Genomic DNA, 23404 nt, shown 5'->3' with positions numbered 1-23404 from the left:
CTCTGTCACCATTCACTTGTATTTAACCTCCTCTGTTGAAGTAAAATGGTTTGAAGACACTGATTAGAAAAGACCCGGTGCTACAAATAAAACTTCTGAATTGTGAAGTTAGCGTCCCATTTGTGAGCGAGCCGAGCTAACAAGCTGCTAACGCTCAGTTAGCAAACTCATTACGAGAGCTTTATTTTCTCTCTTAAATAACAAAGTTGTCAACCGTCGTTGAGTTGTCACCTCGCTGCAGTGATGTGCAGTAGATGTACACCAGGATCAGTACATCGACACGTCGCTCTACATGTGCAACAGATCGCACTTCTGATGACACCCAACTTGAACGATGGGTGTCACCAGAGGTGCTACAGACTGTTCAACCAGAGAGGCTGAGCGAAAACATCTTCTCAGTCTGGTGTGAAGTTACTCTTTAAGCTCCTGTTAAACAGTGGCTCCAATTTAGACGATTCCCTGATGCACATTGTCTCCGTCTTCAAACTCTCACCGTCTCTCACTCGTCAGAAGTTACAAAGCATCAAGCTCATGATTCAAATCATGTAATCCTGCTGCAGCTCATGCAGTTTATGCTACGTTTCCTCTGTATAAATAAGTACTTGATTTTTTTTTCTTTACCCTAAAATATGCCACCACTTAATATTTTGATTGATGGTCACCGGTCTGCATGAACCACCTGCCTGAGGTGACGCAGTGGACACATTTAATGACTTACTGTGCAGGGCGTCTGCATCCAGGGTTCCCCATCAATCTGCATTGGAAGGGATTTACTGGTTCTGTCAGTGAAAAAAAACATGGTACAGTTAAACTTTGTGAAAATGTTTGTAACGGCGATCTTAAATCCTAAAATATTCAACTCACAGGACGTAATAGCCATTTCATATTTGAATACTTGAAGACTATTTTTCTCTTCTTTTTTTGCCTCTCGGCCAAAACATTGTTGATTTTTGTCTTGATAATCTAAGCTAACAAAATCTTGCAAGGATGCGAACAAAAAAGACAACAAACACACGACAGTAGTGACTTATTGGTCGACCAGCTGACCTGATGGTCACGGAGGAACACTGTGCCAGGCGTCTTCCGGCGCTCTTCAGGCCGGTGTAGATCTGACCCATCTCCATGGCTCCTTCCAGCCCCACCACCTCCAGGAGCTGGTCGGACAAGTCTGAAACACAGAGAAACATCTTTAAACACGTGTAGTTTAATCAACCAGAGCTGCTGCAACTGCAAATGATGTTCAGTAAATGACTCAATGTTGAATAAATACAACATTTATGTTCATTGTTGCCCTTTAAATGTTGCTGGTGTTATCATGAAACCAAGATACTATGAAGGGAAAGCATCAGGGAAGAAGAAAGAGAGGAGGAAAGTCAGGACACATGAAAGCGCATGACGTGATGCTCCTTACTTCACAGATAAAAAAAAGAAAAGAGGCAACAAGAACAACAAGCTACAAACAGAACAGCTATTAATTAGATTGCACCGGCAATGCAAAGCAATCTTGAGATAATATAATTATTAATTTCTCTTCTGTTTTGCAGTTATGAGCATTGATTTTGCCCCTGCTGGAAGCCCAGTGTCACGCAGGGCCCATCTGTTTCAGCGGCCCGCTCTGCCTCCGACTCTCCATCGACTCGTCCCTCCACAAATTAAGAAGCTGCTGCCTCGCTGCTGGGAGCGCACAGACACTAATTGAAACCAAGACCCATTTTTAGGCACTTGGTGCGTGCGAGCGCGTTAGCTCGCTGTCACCGCTGCCGCTCCGTCGCTGTCGTGTTTATCTTGAGTTTCCTGAAGGAGTGTCGCAGGTAATGTTGCTGTTGTCGTGAGGTGTTGTTGTTGCTGCCGAGCTGTGGTGTCCAGCTGTCACCATGGTGATGGACATGCGTCTGCCCCTATCTCTGAAGCCGGACTGTGAGTGCAGTGCTTTCCAGGGTCGGAGTGGAGGAGCGTGTGTACATACCCAGCAGGTTGACCTCCCGACACCGGGCTTTAAAGCTTGCTCCCCCCGCTGTGACTTCTCACGCTAATGCAAATGGCTCACACAGGCCCGCGCTGACACGTATGATGAACAGCGTCACCACGGCGATAGGGATTCCTTGTTGCCTAGGGCTACAAAGATCCAGTTTACGCAGGAGTGCTTACCGTCTGAACAGCAATAGAGCCTCTCTGTCAAATATAACAAGGTCAGTACTCTGTACAGCCATTGGATGTTTAATAAGAACACAACTCGTATATTTGACCTGCATAACCGTTCACTTCTAGATGACCTGAGGATGTTTTTAACCAAACCTAACTTAGAATACGTGAGAGTTAAAGACAGGACTCATGCAAACACACTTTTTACGGCTTGCAAAGTTGGTTTAAAACACTTTGATTCCCAAGACAGTTTGTCACACAAAAGAGAAGAAGAAGAAGTGAGTCCTTGGAAACTGTTTGGAAAAGGACGGGCACTTTCAAAACATACGTGGCAGGTGATTGGATGAACCACTTGTCCATCACAAGCTAACTTCAACGAGATCAACAAGAGTAAAAACATCTTTGCCATCGAGAAAAAGTCTTCAGTGCCGTTCTGTTCTCTTCAGTGCTGATTTAACTGATGCTACAGCGGCATCTACGCTAACTTCTTTATGAGCGGCCATTGTTGAAACTACACCCGTAGCTGCCAGTACTTCCTCAAACGAGCTGACTGGTCCAAAAAACTGGTTTGGACACAAGTGCATAACTTGAATCCTGGCAAGATGGATTCTTGTGTGATCTCTGCGCGACTGTTTGACATTTCCACAATACACCTTTTTGCTTTCTGGCTTAAATTTCCTAAAATGGACCAAGAGTTACAAGACTGTCAGCTGAGCAATCTGAGATCGCAATGATTCAGTCCTTGAGGTCAACAACCAATGTCACCGGGCTTCCAGATATTTGTACTAACACATAACGCACATCCAGGCCAAGAATTCCTTTTCCTTGTGTTGGTGATTGTTTACAGTCTGATTAGCAGCTTATAACGAGATAATGAATGTGATGTGATTGTTTTTACATCTTTGAATCAATCACAATCAACTTGTGCGGGACTAAACCCAGGATGCAGTGAGGGTGCTCCTGCAAAATAATCTCGGGGGAACTTGTATTACGTGTAGGGAGGCGAGCCCTGGCATTAAAATGGCTGAATCCCGCTAAAGAAAAGCTAACAGGCAACCAGGTTAGCGTTAGAGTAACTTGCCGACTTGTTGTTGTTGTTTCATGTCGTGACGGGGAGTTTGAAAAGCAGCAGTCTGCAGTGAGTCAGAGTCAGACTAACCGGGAATCGACTGTTATTAGCGAGATGCCACAGTGATTCAATCTTCAGAGATTAGGGCCTTGGTGATTGAAAATTCAGATTTTATCCAGTATGATCCATTGTTTTTCTCATGAATCACCAACAATTATTTCTTACACTGTCTACCTGGAACAATAATCAAAAGTGGATTGTGCCAAATATAGAAAAAAACCCATCATGTTTACTTCCCAGAGATAAACTGGGAGGACAAATGAAGTCAGCTAACTGTTGACGCAAGAAGGAGGTTGAATTATTAACAGACAGGATAAGCAGCCTGTGGGCCAAATATAAACTGAGACCACCCCTTCCCCAACCTACACTCAACATCATGTGCCTCACTCAGGTGATGAAGGCAATATTTGACTGCTATAAACACACAACACACACAGAGAGGCACTAAAGGTGACAACACAGAGCGGATGAGACAGCTGTGTGAATGAATGTCCATATGGGAGATTCACAAAAGCAGTCTTTCCCGTCAGAGCGCCGAATAAGAAACGACGTCCTTGTCGCTGTCAGACAACGACCTGCCGAGGCCGCCGGCTGCACTCTGACACATGTGGAGCAACAGGGTGAGAGCGAGGGAATAAGAGAGAGACGGTGAGGTGAGGGAGCTGGACCGGCGGCCGATCAGCTGAAAGTAAAACTGAAGAGGGATGGCGGGAGGAGGAGGAGGAGGGTGCGTGGAGGCTGATCCTCCAATGAAAGCTTCATGGGGCTTGTCACGGGGCATCAGTCCCAAGCGTCAACCCTTCCACCCACGCATGGACGCCACCTCCTCCCCCCCTCAGCCTGGAAAAACCTCAGTCCCATTCTAAATAATTCACTCCGCAGCCATTCCCTTCCACCTGAGGGGCTTGTCTCCTGGCGTCACCAGCGGGACGATTTAACAGCTCCCGAAAGGTCAGAGTTTTTTTATCCCGCAGCCACCCCTCCACCTACCCATCCACAAACACACACACACACACACACAATAATCCCTGCCAACAGTTTGATCTGTGCGTCCTGCTCGCCGGTGCCCCCTCTGGGTTAATGCACTCCTGTGTTTACCTCTAAATACGCAGCCCTCTTGATCTGACAAGTTGGGCTGCTCACCTTGAGGGCACCTTCCACAAGGGCATCCACACGCAGGTGCACGCCCACATACACACATCGATAAACATGTACAAATGGGGCGCAAACACACACGGAGACGTAGTGGCACACACTCCCCACTCAAACTAAGTGCCTTCCCGGGATCAGACGGTGGCCCCTTTTTTTTTTTTCCAACCGCAAACACCAAACTGATTGATTTTTATTCAGGGATTAATGGAGTGTTCATCGCGGCAAGGTTGGGCTTTGAATTGATCAACTATCCGCCGAACCGTCTGCCCTCTGTACCACACCGCACCTCCGTCTGACAGTCACATCATCACATTAGGGGAAGTTATACGCATCCCAAACATGCGTATGAACTTTCTTCAACTCCCTCGCCATCCCTCGCTGTAATTTACAATCATTTTTCTTTGTTTTCTCAAGTTCTCACTTTTTTTTTCAAATCACAAGTTGCGTGAACGCTGCGACTGTAACTTAGGGACTAATTTGCCATGTTTTTAACAAGCTTTACTATAAATGTTATCCGAGGGTGCGACTGAACTGTTACTGAATCCAAAAGGAAACAAAAAACTTGGAATCACATCATGGGAAAGAAAAAAAAACAGCTTCATAGACAGCTTCACAGAGATCTGTTTTCTCCACCAGTCATGTTCTGACCGGTGAAGTCTCAGAAGGGATCACTGGCAGCCATGTCTGGAGATCCTCACCAGCTCGCCATGTTTCAAGCCCGACACTGATTGTAACATCCACTTCATCCCCGAGTACAAACACACCGTCTCACCGTGAAACCTACAAACATACTGTGCATCACCTGAAAAGGCAGCAGTCAGACATGATGGGAAATGAAACACAAAGAGAAACAAACAAATCCAGGATTCGTGGTGATGGTGAGGAGAAAACAGATGTGCGTTCAAATACATACATTTTTCATACTCTTTTCTTGTAATTTAGAGAGTCTTATCGGATCATGCTGTTTATCATTTTGCATTCAAAATAAATATTATTGCGTGAAGTAAACATTTAAAAAATGTCAAATTTCCACAAGCTCTGAAAAACAGCCTTGTTGCAGCTTAATTACAATTCATTCTAGGAAATATTTAATACTTAAGAGAATTGAATCAATCAGTAGTGAAATATGCTGAACCCTATAATCCATCACAACTTTACAACAACATTGACGGCACTGTCCACATACTGTATCACAAGATCGATAGTCTACAGATACATTAATATGTCCGTAAAGGCTGCAACTAACAATTATTTACTGGATTTATTACCTCCGCCAAGGAGTTTATGTCTTCGCCCGTGTCTGTTTGTTGGTTGGTTCATTGGTTTGTCAGCAGGATGACACAAAAACTACTGAACGGCTTTCCACCAAACTCGGATGGAGGACGGGTCTCAGCCCAGAAGAGACGCCATTAACTCTTGGTGCAGAATCTTTTTTCTCACTTTCTTTAACATTGTTAATTTCTCAGGGAATGAGATGAAATCTTGATGAAAAAAACAACCATATATAAATTAAAATCTGGATCTCGCAGATTTAAATGTTTCATTTGATATTGGACTAGGCTTGATTGAATTAAAGGGGACTGTCTGGCCTTGGCGGAGGTGTGCATTCTACCTAGTGCCATTTAAGTTGATTAGCTGTTTGGTCTACATAATGTCAGAAAAACCCAATGATATTCAGTTTACTGTCATAGAGGAGCAAAGAAATCAGAAAATGTTCAAACTTAAGAAGCTGAAATCAGAGAATTTTGACTTTTCTTTGTAAAAAAATGACTCAATTAAACGATTAAAATAGTTGGTGATCAATTTCGAAGTTAACAAGCTCACATATGAGCAGATATACAGTTTACCGTGTTCATTTAACATGTTAGCATGCTAACATTTGCAATAAAAGATAAATACAGTGTAAAGTTGAGGCTGGTGGGAGAACCATTAGTTTTGTTTGTGAGCTGCTGGAAGAGCTGGAGAAAAAATCTGAATCAATACAATTGTTAGCGTTCGTCCTGAAGAAAACCCTGAATATACAAACTCAGTTTCATGGTAATATATCCAGTCTCACATCCTTTATTCCTTTACTAGCAGTTAAACATCTTCCCATTGTGGTATAATTACCTTGGATATTAATTAGATTGGATACTTCTTGCACCGCAGCTTTCCGGATACTTTTTTCTCGTCCTTCAAACAGGCTCACACCGTTTCACAAGTTGCCACAGAGCAGCTGACTCATTCTGCTCCGTTCATTCATATATTCTCATTGACGGGCTTCCTTTTGACGTAAATGGATTCGGGGGTATGCCCAACACCCCCCTCAGTCCGCTCCTATTAACTGAGCCTGTCCACTGGAGCCTACACAGACCATTAATACACAAGTGACAGTTCCAAACAGTGACAATGATTGTACCTCCTTTTTGCAAACAAAACCTGCTGGCTATGATTCAACTTGTCATCGGTGAAATATTCATGCGCTCGAGGAAAAGTTTGGTCCTAAGTTTAGTCTTTGATCTATCTGATAGGAGCAAGGACACGGACCGGCTGTGTCTCTTTGAGCCTCCCACACCACCAACTGGTATTTCTTTAAAATTATTGTACACTACTGCAAACCAACCATGATCTTCTATATATGCAGGGCTTTGAAGGTCGTCTGGACTCATCCTCTGGGCAACATCTGGTAGATTTTGAGATATTCCACCAGGTAAGTAAAACTTTGACCTGCTGGTGGCGCCAGATAAAAATCCCAGGGATCACCAAAGTCATTAGGATTCAACCTCTGGGGACCCTCAATGTGTGCACCAAATTTCATGCCAAACGATGTGATAGGGAGATATTTAAGTGTGAACCAAATTGGTGGACTGACCAACATTGCCACTGATGACATATTGGCTTTTCTGGTCAAATATCTGCTTTAATGGCTTCATTCAGCGGCAGACGACCATTAAACAATCATAAATGTACGACTCCGTCAGGTGTCAACGTTACCTTGAACTGCAAACATGAGCTCTTTGGGGTCGAGCACTGGCGTCCTCTTGTCTTGGCTCTTTTTGCCCCCCTTGCGGTTGCCCCTCCTCTTCTTGCTCTCGCCCCAAAGGTTGGAGCCGCCGTGCATGCTGGGAATGTTGAGAATGGCGATGCCTTCCAGGGAGATGCTGCTGAGGTCCAGAGTGACGCCGTCGCACTTTTAGAAAAGAGAAAGGAAATGAGGAAAAAGTTGCCAGACAGGCAACAGCTACAAAAACCTAAAATACATTTATACAAATGTATCCATGTATTTCAAGCAGTTATATTAACTGCAATCTAAAGAACTATGTTATTTTTCTTCCTTAATGAGTTGACCTAGACGCCATGAAGGTTGAACTTTGAGGTTTCAGAGCATGTCAAGCAAAAACAGTTGAGCGAAACTTCAATCAACAAAGAAACCTATGCACTTGGTCTTTGAGAAAGAAGAGTTTTATATTTAAATGTTCCTGAAAGATGTTACTCAATGTACAATGTCGTGCTGGCAACATGGAAATGGTTGTTCCCTCAGGTAACTCTCCGTCTTTGGCTGTGTCAGTGATCAAACCAAACAGCCAATCAAAGGTCAAGTTTTAATTTGGCTGGAAGGTTTAAAAGACCAATTAAACACCATATTGGATATAAATACGGATGCCCAGCATTTGGTAAGCAGCACCAATTCGAATGCTACCTCGACTTTAAGTAGTAAAAAGATCTGAGCTCGTAAAATGTTCAGAAATCAAAGCAGAAAACAGTCGAGACAATGACGGTGACTTCCTGTTTCACTTCAGTGTCCTTGTTCTTTCTTTTTACCCTGAACCTGTTTCTCTTTCTGAGCCAAAACCTTTCTCTTTGTCTCTCTGAACTTGTTTTTAGAAACTGTCCATGCAATCTAATGAAGCAAAACGTCCCTCCAGAATCACGTTCTGTAATAGTCAGTCACCTTCATAGTAATCTAAAAAGCTTAATGTATATACAGTACATATAATAATGGCTTTCATAACCAGTATGGCTCTTCATACCTGCTCCCCTCCACTACTGTTGTTACCTAACCAGCACTAATTAATAAAGACCTCTGCACTGTGTGGATAGCTCTAAGGAAGGGGGAAGATGAACTGTATAGACGGCATCTTCATTATCACTCAATATCACACACAGCGGGGTCATGTAGGGCTAATTACCTGTGTGTTGAACTGAGGTTCAGTGAGAAGCGGGTGGGAAGGTGCACGGATAGCCTTCACACATCAACACTTTGTCTGGTTGAATCCGAGACTAGTACACATTTGTGCTATTTATGGAACAAGGGTTGACCAGAATATTTTCAAGAGGCACCATTGTTCTTTCCTGAGTATTCGCCTGGATGTTCATTTGGTTTAATCAAATATTTGTAACAATACAGAGACTGTGTGTTTCTATAGGGCTCAAAACAGAGAAAATATGTGGTCTGATTTACCTCAACCTCCAGAAAGTCGTGGAGCTTCTTACATGTGGCCGAAAAGGTCTCCGAAGTGCCGAACTCAAAGTACCACAGCTTATTCTTTGTTCTGAAAGAAACACAAGACAACAGGAAACATCGGAGTGTGTTTTTCTCACATCAAAATCTGAAGCCTTGTGCACTCATAGCATCTCTTCTTCTCTCCTCTGTCTACAGTCTCTGATATGCTGAGCTTATGAAAAAGAAAAGGGCCGCTCTGTAAAGGTGAGCTCGTGTTTGATTCGTGCCTGAAAAGAAAAAGGGAATCTTCTAAACTCCACAGGAAATATACCTCTAGTGTTTACCGCTGACCAAAATCACACTGTCATTAATCTCCAAAGAATGCATAATGTGGCTCATTAATCACATATCGAAGCACAATGATGAATCTAAAGCCAGTTAAGGAGGCATCTGAGGGGGCACATGGGGTGGCCAGTGGGTTCCCATGCCCGACATTAAGGCCCAGTGAGGGGTGTAAGAGGGTAATCTACCTGCCCCCAGCAATTAACAGAGGACTGGGGTGCTGCTCCCCGGGCTTCCTACAGCACAAACTCCCATTGTTAAGGCTGATGATCAACGACCTTGCAGAGGTGAGTCACCATCTGTCCACATACTGCCGTGCTATATTATATTACCTCATGATTACACGAATAAAACATCTTTTTTTAATCTTTTTCTTTTGCATTTTTAACCCTGTTGTCCGGGGAAAAGCAGGCATGCAGACCAACAGGACTACCAACGGGGTGAAAACAGTTTTACAGTCGTGCGAGTTGACTGCAGATCAGACCACTCAACCAGTCGCTTGATCTAACAAACCTTCCCACGCTGCTCAACGGGGATGAACTCTGCATCATCTACTAGTGCTATCACTAACAAGCCCGCCCGTGACATCTAATCTTACGGTAACGTTAGCAGAGATGAGCTGTTTCTGACAGACCAGCCCGTCCTCATCAGAATAACAACCATAAACGTCGACTCTGAAAGCAGCTTATTACGACCCATATTTACATTTCCTGTTAGGTGGCGACCTCTAGTGGCCGTAGTGATTATTACGGCAGCAAAGGAGGAAATCAGATGTTCAATCAAAGTCTGTAGGGTGGAGGTCGGGTTAAACAAGCACAGGACTTTCACCCAAGAGACTGCTGTTCTTGTAGGATGTGAAATCAAAAGTCAACATCGAAAACAGAGTTACTTTTTAAATAAGTAACGTGGTTATTTTAACCCAAACCCTAATGTTTTCCCAAAACTAACCAGGTAGTTTTCTTGCCTTAACCCTAACCAGACAGCGAGCATCAATGAAGGTCTGTTACTGCTGTCGCTGGTGTGCTGCACCGGTTGTTGTTGTTTTGGCAATAGTGATATATGTCATTTTCGGGGTGCAATACTCCCATCCAGTCATTTAGGTAAGAGGATGTGTTGCATGGACACATCTCTCTAGAAGAAACACATCTGCGAAGTCCAAACAGTTAACACAAACCATTGTGATGCATCACTGAGACCGAATCAGGCTCAATCAGACATCACACTGTGGGGGCCAATCACATACACAAGCAATCAGACCAGATGGTCAGCAGTACTGTTGTTCATGCTGTTTACATTAAAGTTATAAAACAGCACTATAAATATAGCATCAGTAGCATGCTACTGTAATGCTTATAATGGAAGGATTCATGTTTTGTTATAAGGGCAAATTGACATGATAGGCGAAACTTTCATATAGCCGAGGCCAAAAAAAGACATGATATATGTAATTGCTCTGAGTTTCTATAATGTTCCTTGGTGCCTCCAAGAACAGCATGCTGACAATAGACTGCACCACCAGGGGAGGAAAATACTCTGCAAACATTTAGCGGAGAGTGAAGAAGTGCTAATAACACTGTTAGCAAGGTTGCAGCAGCTGTTGGTGACTTAGTCTAAGCCAGCAGGCAGGCTAGCCTCAGTGCTAAGCTAACAGGACAGCAATGGACAGTATCCTCTAACACTAACAAGTGATAAAATAAGGACAGCGAAATTAGCAGAATAGTTAATTAGACAAGTGAGATTAAAGTCGACAGTGGCTGGAAATCACCAAGTGCATCATGGGAGCAGTGTCTTGGCCCTTAAAGCAGCGTCACGGCGTCCCACAGATCACAAAAGCCTTTTCATCTTTCCAAGAAACAACAGACAACAACACACGATTTATCACAAAGCTTCAAGGACAGAAAAAAACCTACAACAGTGCTGACACGCAGAACTGAATACAGTAAAAAATGACCTTCTCTTAGCTGGAATCAAAGCGCTACAAGAGGGACGTATTAGTATAAGAAGAGTAACAATCACTGAATTATTGATTTCCTCATTAGGACTTTTGTCAGGACCATTTAGCCACTTTATAAATGAGCTTTCATTAGGGTACTTGCAAGGTAGCCCAACTCACAGTTGATTTATAATGTGCAACATGGTCAATAGAAGAGGGATGGGAGCAGAGGGAGGGGGGAAGAGGCGGGAGGGCGACGGGGCCAAGCTGAGAGGCTTTCCACAACAACACATCCCACAGTCTCATCGTCACCATCATCAGTCTGTGAGCTCAGTCGTCTCAACACATGAACACAGGCGTAGGCAATTTTGCAAATAAACAAATGAAGGCGGCTGATTTGAAAAGCATATTCAAAGCTCGTGGTTGGGGATTGATGGAGACACTGAAGTCAGATACAGGACAGGTAATGTTTTGGATGCTTTGACTCTGTTGTTGCTTTGTCCAGGCAGGTATTGGTGATTTTTTTGGTCCGTTCAGGAACCTTGATATTTGAAGTTGTGTTCAGACAGAAAAAAGCAAGTTTTAAAAGTGACACAAGTACATGCAAAGTCACTGGAAAGACATGAATGGATGTGAAGCATACTCTGGTTTATCATCTATTTTACTCTAAATGGGACCATGACTCACAAAAAGACCATAAACTCACGAGAAAACTGTTGACTGAGGTAATACATCAAGTGAGAATTGTGGTCATTTTCTCATAAGCTTACATACATTCAGACTTCCTTTTGCAACCAGCTGACTTGCCCTCTGCTGACCTTTAGCAGAATGCAAAAAAGTTCTTAAAAACAAGGGAAGGTGGAAAGTGAACTTAACTCTGTAGTCTGCAATGATCTCTGCTTGAGGCTAGCAGCTCCAAGCAACATTAGGTGCTAGCATAACACACTGGAAACTCGAACAGAAGAAGAATAATCTGAATGTATCCGATGCTAAAGGAGATAAGGAAGGAAGCAGCACTTAGCATTTAGAGACTTTAAACAGCTATCATCATGGCTGCCACTCAGATACTAGGGACCTTCTTCAGCAGCCACAATGGATTCAGGAATCCAAGCTGCCTACATCTTATACCTACACCAGTACGAGTTTTTACAGTACAGCAGAATCAAACTGCACTTGGGGCAGCTGGGAATGAAGAAAACTGAGCACGCTGTAGGAACAGATACAGTAAGAGATAACGTCTGACCATCCTGTCGATTCCCACCACTTAACCTAACAAGCGCACCATGGCAACAAATCACCTCATGTCCCTGTTCATTAGGTAATTAGGAGCATCTCATTGGGTGGATCGGATTGTCATTTGTTATCTGCCGACCGATGCTAAACAGCGGACTCCTCTGACAGACTGACTGCGAGGAGCGTCTTCAACAGTGGCCAGCTTGTCCCAGGATTAATAGGGAGTCCATTTGAGTAAGATGATACTTTCAAGGTAGATTAGGAGGACTTTACTTTATGGTAAGTGCAATAAAAGTGAACATAAAGTGCCCATTTCCTTAAACTGTTGGCTGACTTTAAGCTCCTGCATCCTTCCAGGGCATCTTCGAAGCTCATTCATTATATTTCCTGTGGGAGCGATTTGTGTTTTCAGGGGGGGAAAAAAAAAACAAGAGCTGCAAACTGTATGTAGCAGGTTTGTAATTCTCCGAGCAGCCACAAAAGCCTCTGCTGTGATTTTTACCTGCAGTGTATCGATGCAAAGTGTACAGCAATGATTACTTTAGCGGTGTGCATGTGAGATCAGCTGTAGTAGTCACAGCTGGCATACCAAAAGAAAAACAGCGGCTCATGTTTCCAGAGCCGCTGAGGTGTCGTCCATTTGCACAAACAAATCATGAAACAAAACTGAAAGAAGAGGACGTATACAAACTGTGCGGCCGAGAGGAAAAAAAACAACACCAAGCACTTTAGAAAAACATCTGACACCACGAGGAATAATGTAAAAAACACGCTGTAAAGACAAATGTGGCTCAAACAGCCTGAATCTGAACAAACACACTCATGTTCATCAACCCTCCTCTGGTTGGTCACCGTATTAAAGGATGTCAGAGGCGATAAGCTTCATGTAGCGTTGCTGTCCTGAGGCCACAGCACCTTTAGATGCACTTTTCTACCGGCCACACTGAACGAGAGGCACACAGCCATTGATTTTTTTCCCCCTCTGACACTTAATCTAACCCGCGATGATCTACGACCTTATTTTCACACTAATTTCTTCTTGATCAGAGGTGATAAATATCGCATTGACATAACCAACTCTTTGTGCATTGCATCAATGCACTGTTTTGTTTAACATGACGCCGCCTGGAGCGCTCCGACTCCGACTGGCAGTTTGAGAAATGACCCGAGTTGCGTCGTCTTGCCTTCAGAGACGCAGCGAGCGCTTTGAAAAATGTATTTCTTTCTGTCGCACTGAACTGACTCCAAGGTGTAGTTTTAACCAGAACTACTGATACTAGTATAACATATCCAACATCTTGAAAACAAATACAAATACTGAACTGCTAACATGACATACGGCTGCTTCTTAACCTGTCTGCAGCAATGAGCCATGGAGGCGCCAAAATCCACTAAAATAAACTATACATTCCTCTTATTTGACTGCTGAATGGAGGGGACATGTTTGTTTTAGTTCATTTATGTACAGAGATGATAAAACAAAAAGGAAAGACTCTGGAGAATAACCGCAAGAACCTGAATCTCCAGTGAGTGCTGAGTTTAGTCACAGGCCTGCGGTTGCTTGTTAGCTTCTTGCTCATGTAAAGTAAGGTTTTTTAGCTGTTTGGGGCAACAACCGTCATGTCTGTGCGAATAACTCGGATAGACACGAATGATACAGAATGAGCTAACTCCCACAATTAATGTAAAGGCTAACACAGCTAACTTGCTCGCCTTAGCTGGCTCGGTAGCCTCCAGTTTGGTTTCAGTAACCTCATTCTGCTCTCGTCAGCTCCACCCACGCTCCACCTCTTTGTCCATTGTTGGACTAGCCGGGAGTTAGGTGGAGTCAGACACTGCCTAACAGGGCGACAGCTGGAGCCACCCACACATTAAGCTTCACAAACGTCTCTTTAGAAAACCTATGGATGATGTCACAGTGGCTCTGTCCGTGTTTATTATGTTTATGTCTATTTATGATACGCCCTCCTCCTTTTTAACAAAGTTACCACAAACCAGTGTAATCCCACTGTGCCACTGCAGCTGGAGACGTTCAACTGCTGTTGCAAAGAGTGTGCCAATGTCCAACATGACTGTGACTGATGGACATGTACTTTTCTCTGCTCCACTATCGCTACATGCCAGAAAAATGTATATATTCTTATTTTATCTTTGCATTTTTGACAGCTTGTATCTTTGAAGGACGACACCCACTTCCTAAAATGTTTAAATGTCTATGTTTATCAACAGCCGACATGAAATTAATCTGAGGGTAAGCCTTCATTTATGACACCTGCTAATACACCGCTAATATACACTATTCAGGAGATCCATCCGTATCCACTCACAGTTGAGGCTACTTTGCAGTCACCAGTCAGATTCAAGATGCAAAACAATGACGAGGCGACGTGCTGCGTGCAGTAATTAAAAGAGTAAAGTACAGGCATAAATTATCTCTTACCCCATCGATCATAAACGAGCTGCAAAACACAAACACTGCGGCAAATGTTTCTGGTGCTCCTGTTTTTACATTTAAACTCATATTGAAATGAACAAATACTTTGGTTTAACTCACCTCAGGTGTTAACTGCAGGGGCACTGTGTTGGATTACCTTCCACTGTACATTTATAATTGAATCTTAAAGGTGACTGTGATGCGTATTGTTAAAGTGTTGCTGATTAACAGCTACAATCAGTTATGTAGAAATGAAACGCGGGGTCTCGTTTGTGACACTGCTCCACCCCTATAGAAACATTCATTTTGGGAACTGACTGTTAATTAATGATTTCATATTGTTTATGAGACTTCAGGTGTTTATTATCTAAGGTCTGACACCTCAGGCGACACGTCAGCAGGCACGAGTTAGTTTGACTCTAGTCTTAGAGTGCAATCGAGTCAATTATCATTCTCAGCTCTTAGCTTTTGAGAGCTTCCCTAACAAGAACCCAGTGGTTTTCAATTATAGACGTTTAGGCGGGCTGTTATAACCAAGATTAATCCAAAAAAGACTCGAGCAAGAATCAAAGAGCAGGAAAACTAAGTATAAACTATGATAACACAAGGAACACAGACAGAGAACACAGGTAAGAAACGAGGGGAAAACAGGAGCGGGTGACAGACGATGGAGGCGCAGAAGTGACACAAGGACCAAAACAAACTGACAAAGTGTGATGGTATAAACACACTTAAATACACTGAGGAGGAAAGACTAATGAGGAACGGGTGAAACTAATGACGGCAATCAAAAAAAGAAGAGGCGGGAAAACAGAACATGACACATGAGGACGAAACCTCCAAAATAAAACAGGAAACTGCTCAACTAAAACCCAAAACCATGAAAGCTAGCGAAGTCTAGCTGAAAAATAAATGTTAAACTGAAATTTAAATTTACTGTTTTTATATATTTCTTTCTTAGAGGTGCATCAGATAAACAGTGTAAACAAGCCGAGGACGTTGGTGTCAGCTGTGGTGTTGAAGGAGCAACAAGACATCACAGCATCAAACCTGAGCAATCCTGACATTTGCCGGCAACTTTTTAAGCTGTTTAATGTGCTTCAGCTAATTAGCTTTTAGGCTAATCCATGACTTATCTGCAGTGGATGTTTTGTTTTTTTAAGTTAATCCACGGCTTTTCTGCTGGGGATGTTTGTTTGGTAGCCGAGGTGCAACACAAGACAAGTCTCCTCTCACTGTCCGGCAGACAAACTGAAGGTTTGAGAAGCTCTGAGGTGGTGAAAATGTTGACACACTTATTTAAAATGACTTCAGTCAGCTGACTGTGGGTTTACTCACTGCAAGTTTATGGGCAGGTGTGACTTTTTTTATTTTCAACACCAGATTTAGCCAGATTTAGGGTTGACCTTTCTTCTTTGTGGTGGTTCTTGGGTCCAAACACAGCCTGAAAGTAACAGCAGACACAATCAGGACTAGAAAAAGTACGTCCAGCTCCCCTGAATGCCTTTAAGGAGCAATTCACCCAGCTAATGTAGCTCGGGACTCGTTTTAAAATGTAAAAATATCAAGAAACCAAACATAAAATGGCTCCTTACAGCACATCCAGCGTAATCCAAGTCTACAGAAACCCTGAGATCCCTAATTGATTTGAAAAGACGATATTTACACCCTCAACACGCGGTCATGCACCCACTGCAGACACTTTTAGCTGCGCAGCTACAGCGAAAACTGCAACCTAAAAAACCTCAGTTGTTTTTCTTCTACTTCAGTTGTTTAGCAGAACGCTGCCACGCTGTTTTGCTGCGAAGCTCCAGAAATGTTATGTGGACTACGAAACTTCTCCAGCAACATGTGGATGAGTAGATAAAGACTGAATTTTCATTTTTTGGGGGGGTACTGTTCCTTTAAGTCTTATAGTTAAACATTTGATTGGCTTCATGCAAACGATTTCCAGGACAGAAACCAAAAAAACAAAAAGCAGATAAGCTACAATAATATAATTTTTCATAAGTTGTGTGTGTGTACGTTCACTTGACTTATGTGTTTGTGTTCTGTGTGCGTGTGTGTGTGTGTGTGTGTGTGTTCCCACTGAGCCGGGGACAGGGCCACAGGTGAGATCCCTCTAAATTACACACAAGTGGTCATTAATTATAGACGACACTTTGGTCACATAAACGATTTCATCCTCAAATGAGGTCCGAGGGCGGCCGCTGCTGAGGTCCACCGTGCGTGTGTGTGTGTGTGTGTAAATGAGTGTGTGTGCATGTGTAAATTAGAGCGCCATCACCTGTGGCCCTATTCCCAGCTCAGCGGGGACACACGCGCACACGTCCATGCGTACACACACACATCAGCATGGGTGTGTTGATGGGCGCGTGTGTTTGGCGAATCCGGCGGGCCCCATCCAGCACATCGCGGCGCTTTGATGAACATACTCATTATGCTAAAGAGTGCTCCATGCCCGGGCTTCCCTGTGCCTTCAGGAAAGGTTAACTCGGGATGGTTACACAGCACAGCGAGAGCCTGTGGGCGCACGGGGGCAGAGCGGCTCTGGAGGAGCGCGCTGACGGTGTTAGATGTCTCAGGCCCAAAAATAGATCTGGGTATGCAGAGCAAATATCATGGGAACATCAAGGCGCCATCATTGATGCCACAGGATAAACAAACATTGCAGGTGAAGCCACCGCGGCTTTCACGCTGCAGCTCAAAGGTCCCAAATCAGGTGTTTTCCCTCACAGATCTCATGTTGTCTGACTACGCAAAGACAAAAACTGCATGGAGGTCAACATTACCCACAAAACTGGACTTTACTTGTGGTTATGTTATTTATGCTTCATTATGCCTGTATTTTAAATTAGCTTACTTGGATTAGCGATAGAAGCCTGAAATTTGTTAGCATATATTTAAAGTTATTGTTTTAAATAACTCGATGACGCCCAGAAACGTTCTCAACACAGAAAGATAATAAGAAAATAAGACAACACAGGCAGAGGGAGTCTCTGCAGATACAAACACAGCCACACACTCCTAGTGCGTCACAAGGGATGACTAAGGGGAGTTATTTTTATATTATAGTCTGTAATTGTTTTGGGGGGAAATCCAGATGAATTAAGGAATTAATGTTCACCTTTTTACTGACCCATCTCTTCCTAACCTTACGTTTTATATTTGTTTAATCGTAACCATAACTTAATCGTAGCTTATTCCCTCTAACCACAGTCACATCCCAACTATATTAAGCAGACATTATAGTTGTGGTCACATGATGTGTGCCTAAAACATTTGGCGTCCATCTTTCCCCATGTGCAGATATTACAGAGAGCAAGAAGAAACGTCAGGCATCATTTTTAAGTATAATCCATTATTGATGTTCTTGTCTAGCGGTGGTTTTGTTTATATAGTGCCACCTTGTGGCTGAATGCCATCAAATTCTGCAGGATTATCGGAGATTAAACGCACAGTATGTAATGTTTGCTGCTAGTGGTCTCTGATTTACTGGTAAACAAACAAAAGACATAGTTTGATGAGGTGGAGAAGGATTACGAGAGCTTTCGTCTTCCTTGTTAAACAAAAATTGCCCCGACGTGACTCAATCATAAATGTTTGTGGAAGACATAATGTGTTAAAGTGTATTCATGATACATTAAGTCACGTTTGCAGTCTTCTTCCTCGATCTCTGAGGTATCAGCTGATGTTTTCCCAGAAGTCATAGCGACAGAAACAGACAGTTATACACATCCTCAAAATGACATTTCTCTGTGTCTAAACATTGTTGGAACATTCGGGATCAACACGACTCAACAAAATATTTAACAGATGTCTCGTCACTTTTTTAGATATATTAACGTATGCACACTCCAAGATTAGATCAAATAAAATATGATTGTGGAAAAAATGTGAAAAGCAAATTGTTCAGTGTAGCAGAAATGTTTGCTTTCTATTTCATCTTGAACCAGAAAAAAATCTTGGTACAGGAGGTGAAGGTGATGCTCTCTGATCGAGGCCTGCACAAAAAAACATCCCTAAAAAACAATCATCTGGTTCTTTCTACTGAATTTTAAGAAAAATACACCAAAGATATCCTGATAAATGACAACCAGACCAAAAAAAACTGAGAAGATCTACTAATCTCAAGCTCAGGAAGCAAATAAAAAATAAGCCTTATGTCAGAGTGAAAGTGTATCGTACAGCACAAAGTTCTGCATTTTCCAAAGCCTTCCTCTTTCTCCTCCTCCACCTCTCTTTTCTAGTTTCTTTCACGACCCATCCTTTTCCCCTCAGACTCAGAGATTAGCGTGTAATTACATGGGAGATCAGCAAAAAAAAAAAACGGGGGGAAAAAAAGGGGAGTAGTATATTTTAACAAGGCGGCCGAGGGGGAGTGGCGATGGGGGAGGAGGTGGCGCAGCCCTCGTCACGGGCCGACTGATTGTCTGCTTTTAATCCTCAACCTCATTATCACCTCCAGGTCCGGCAGTGGCAGTAAATGAATCTATCTGCCGAGTGTCAAATCTTCACACCTTCACCCTGGTAATCACCCCAAGGTGCAAATGCAGAAGATGGATAGAAGCAGAGAGATGAAGGGAGGGAGAGCGAACGTATGACCCCTGCAAATCATCAACAACATCCAGTCATTTCATAATTAGGGACAGCTACACGCTGTTGTTCTGTTGGTAATTAAAGCTAATTAAATATTCAGATTCTTTAAGGTCAACGCGGTGACAAAACCTATAGATTTGGTACATATGGGAAGTGAAGGGGCCATTACTGCTGTCACATTAAAAAGCTCATGATTCAACATTTGACATTTTTCTTTCTCTTTGTCTATGTTGTGCTGAGATCGCACGTGTTTATTCATGAATTTATTTTGACTTTCAAAACCTCGGAGAGCAAAGACAAGGTCACAATATGTATAATAACCAGCAGAATATGTAGAATGAAGCAGTTTTAATCCACATTGTTTTATTTCTCGATCCACGCTGCTCCGGCTTTGTGCATTTTGTTTGCGTAATGATCACTATCAGAAAGAGATTGTCTAATGTTTTGTATTTTTCTTTTTCATCAGTGTAAAATGAAATAACTGTGCTGTCAATGACTGTTGAATTGAACTCTAGTCTGGAAAAGTAGATTAATTAACTGATTTCTGCATCACAAACTAAAATATTTTGAAATCTAAACTTTTTGTGCTCTAAATCGACCGTTTATTCATTTTATATTCTATTAACGTTTCATCGTTAACCCACCAACATCATAACATATGAGACAAAACAAAAACATACTGACAACTCCTCCTCCATCACCCTGGACAACAACATCTACAATGAAACTACAAATAATTACTAAAATAATACAAACTAATAACATGTCTGAGACAAAAAGCAAGTCTCATTCCAGAAAATAAAACACCCAGATGCTAAAAAATTGCTACATAAACAAACAAAAGAAAAAAAAGAAGAGTATTTGGGTCGTAGCCTCAAACGGAAACAACAATATAATACTGAAGGGAAAGAATAACAAAATATAAGTCAAGAAATCCTTATTTTTGTATTAATCTATTGAGCTTCTTTCATAAATAACAATCTGATACTAAAGAAAAATTCTATAGAAACTTAGTCGACCCGGCGAGCAAGGTGTCACTCAGGACTGCAGACAGCCTCCAAGAGGAAGAATCCAAGGTATTTAATTTAACTGTACCACATATTAACTGCAGGCAGCTCAGACTCAATCTTTTTAAATAATATACATTTCCTCACAAGTAAAAAAGTTTTACCTCTTGAGCGTTTATATTAAGTTCTTTTCTACTGAGATACAGTCGAAGAAAGTTTTATATATTATAGGACAAGACCAAAAACAATGTGTGCAAGAGGCAGCGTGTGACAATAAAAACCCTGAGAGTTGAATTAGCTTCATATTGTCTTCCCACTACTGTAGAAAATAAACCACATAAACCCACTTATTCTGTCAGTTTGCCTTGGAAACATTTAAAAATGACATATTTGCATTTTCATCGACAGATATATGATATATAAGATAAATCAAGTAGTCGTAGCTCGTTATATTAGACGTCAGGAACAGGAACAAGGAAAGTAGTGCAACTGTTAAAAAGTTAATTTAAAAACAAACCAAAAAAAGTCTGTAATATTTCTGGAATAATATCAAATGTGAAGAAGTGAAGGATTTCTTTCTTGTGCATTTAATCGAAAACATCTTTTTTGTGCCACTCTGGTATTTAATTTGTATATTTTGCAGGTTTCTGGATTAAATATTTGCACAGTGGTCTCATCACGATCATCATCACCATTCAATTATTGTTTTTAAGGCTTCTTGCGACAGTAAAAGCTTGAATACTGTGTGACACTTCATTCCTATTGAACAGAAAGCATCCAGTACGTTCATTTATAAAAGTGAGCGTCCCCGAGCTTAGAGCTTGTTAGCAGTTTCTCATTATTTCTTTCATTCATTCCAGACAAAAACAGACTTATTGCAGACTTGATGAGAGTGAAATAAAGTGTTTCCCCGAGACGTACTACACTTCGCTTCCATTGTCGCTAAAGTTCCTGAGAAAAGAGCTTCCAGCGGCGGGAAAATGACTCCGTGATGAGTCGCAATATACTTCCAATGGACACGAGCCCTTTGGACAAATCCAACAAAATCTATGCTACCTTGAAAAACTATAATCATGCATTATTGAATTGGCAAGGATAGTGTGTAATAGAGAGATCCTAAACCCATTCCCCCTCCTGAATTATTAATTGAATTCAAATAACAGACAGAATAATTTTCTTAAAATATCTCAATCATTTTTCACAAAGGGCTTTAAAAAAGGAGTAAAACAACAGAGATGCGGTCCGAGTGTCCTGGAGGAGCGCTGGTCCGGTTAGTGACTGAACCGGATCACTGGCTGACCCACATCGCAACATGTTATAGAGGTAATAACACGGCGATAACAGCCCGACACCTCCTTCTGTTTTCCTTCTTGTTGGCATTTCACCAACATGGCAGCACATCCCCCGCGTAACCATCGGTAACCATTACCCGACAGGCCTGTGTTCATATGAAACCACTTCCACTTCCCTTTGGACCATTTTGCCGGCGTATCTGCGCGTTCGAGCAACAAGCAGCAGAAGGATAGTTGGCTAAATGTTGTACTAAGGCCGGGGTAAAATATGATAATGAGTACAAATGGGATTATTAGGAGGCTGCGTGTCATCAGTCTGACTGATCCATGATGTCAAACTAGCCAAGCAAATTCAATTAGGCCTGCAATTACTCCCTGGCGCTAGTGGAGACGTATTGGAGACGTTAAATATTGATGGAAACATAGATGCCACATTTGTTCATCTGCAAAAGGTGAACGCATCTCCTCGAGGTAATCACACATGCTAAATATGAAGCCGGTCCATTCGTCACGCTGAGCGCCACAGCAGATACAGTCCGTTGTCATGACGGGGAAACACAGACGGTTCTGCAGATGCACTGCAGGTTTGTAATATAATCTCTCACATTTCTTTTAAAAAATAAGAGATTCATTTCTATCGTTGTTGGGTTAAAGAGAGGGATATTAAAGAGACAGTTCCACCCAAAATCAAAGACACATATTTTTCCTCGTAGCTGACCAGATCAGGGTTTCTTCTGAGGATTCCTCCTCAGAAAATATCAGGCTCTCCAGGTAACACCATTATGACCTGATGTTAAAATGCAGCAGCTCAGCCGGCTCTGTTCAGCTGCTGTGGAAACTAGCACTTGTGTCATCAACTTCAGCCTGAACAAGGCTTCTTGAAGTATTCTCCTCCTGCGCTGTACTTCTCCTCACGACTTTTGGAGTGCGGATGGGTCACGATATTTGAATATTTGAATAGTCGCTGACTGAGAAAAATTCACATAACTCCTGTGTCTGAAAAACCTGAAAATAATGGGATACCTCCAGGTAATGCAGGCCAGAATCATGTTATTATTACCAGGCTCAGGTAAAAAAGTGTATTGAACGGTCTTTTCCACATATGCTAGAGTACATTTGTATCATGGGGGGCACAGTTCCAGTTTGTAACTGATCATGGATGACGTACATGTATGTGCAGGATGAAATAAAAATATTACAGGAAAGACTAAACTTATTTTTTTCTGCAGTGTTTAAATTTAGAACATTTCTGTGATTCCTCCACTCGCCACTAGAGGGAGCTCCACAGTTTGAGAACAGCGGGTCCAGATTGTTTTGTTGTGAGTTGCTGAGTTTTGGAGATGTCAGCGGATGAGATGTTTGCCCTCTCTCAAATATAACAGGACTAGATGGCACTCGGCTTGTGGCGCTCAAAGCAGCAAAAAAACCAAGAAACAAATATAAAACAAAAATTTGACGAACTCAGCGATATCTCTTTCCAGAAATCATGACCCGGTTACTCAAGATAATCCACAGACCTTTTTGTGAGCAGTTTCAAGTAGTAACCATTTTCTTTCTCTGTCACTGTGCAGAAGGAAACATGGATCTACTCATAGACGAGAGGCTGAGAAGGACGTCATTATTGTTTACATCCTGCGCTGAAACGAGCACGAACCTCTCGTCCAATGTATTTTTTTGGCGCTTTGAACACGAGAACCATCTAGTTTCATTACATTAGA

General features: G+C 42.3%; 1 protein-coding gene across 1 annotated transcript in view; it reads right to left on the bottom strand.

Annotated features, from left to right (window-relative positions):
- The window catches only part of dgkb (diacylglycerol kinase, beta), a 75541-nt gene that overhangs the window by 3961 nt on the left and 48176 nt on the right, over positions 1 to 23404 (bottom strand). The window contains exons 21-24 of the mRNA XM_084358237.1: positions 8865 to 8955; positions 7397 to 7592; positions 1048 to 1168; positions 719 to 779 (exon numbers count right to left, since the gene is read on the bottom strand). Coding sequence (XP_084214363.1) covers positions 719 to 779; positions 1048 to 1168; positions 7397 to 7592; positions 8865 to 8955 — 469 coding nt within the window. The remainder of the gene's footprint in view (positions 1 to 718; positions 780 to 1047; positions 1169 to 7396; positions 7593 to 8864; positions 8956 to 23404) is intronic.

This window comes from Pagrus pagrus (assembly GCF_965226575.1).
Source record: "Pagrus pagrus genome assembly, chromosome: 7".
Taxonomy (NCBI): domain Eukaryota; kingdom Metazoa; phylum Chordata; class Actinopteri; order Spariformes; family Sparidae; genus Pagrus; species Pagrus pagrus.
This window is presented reverse-complemented; position numbering and strand designations above follow the sequence as displayed.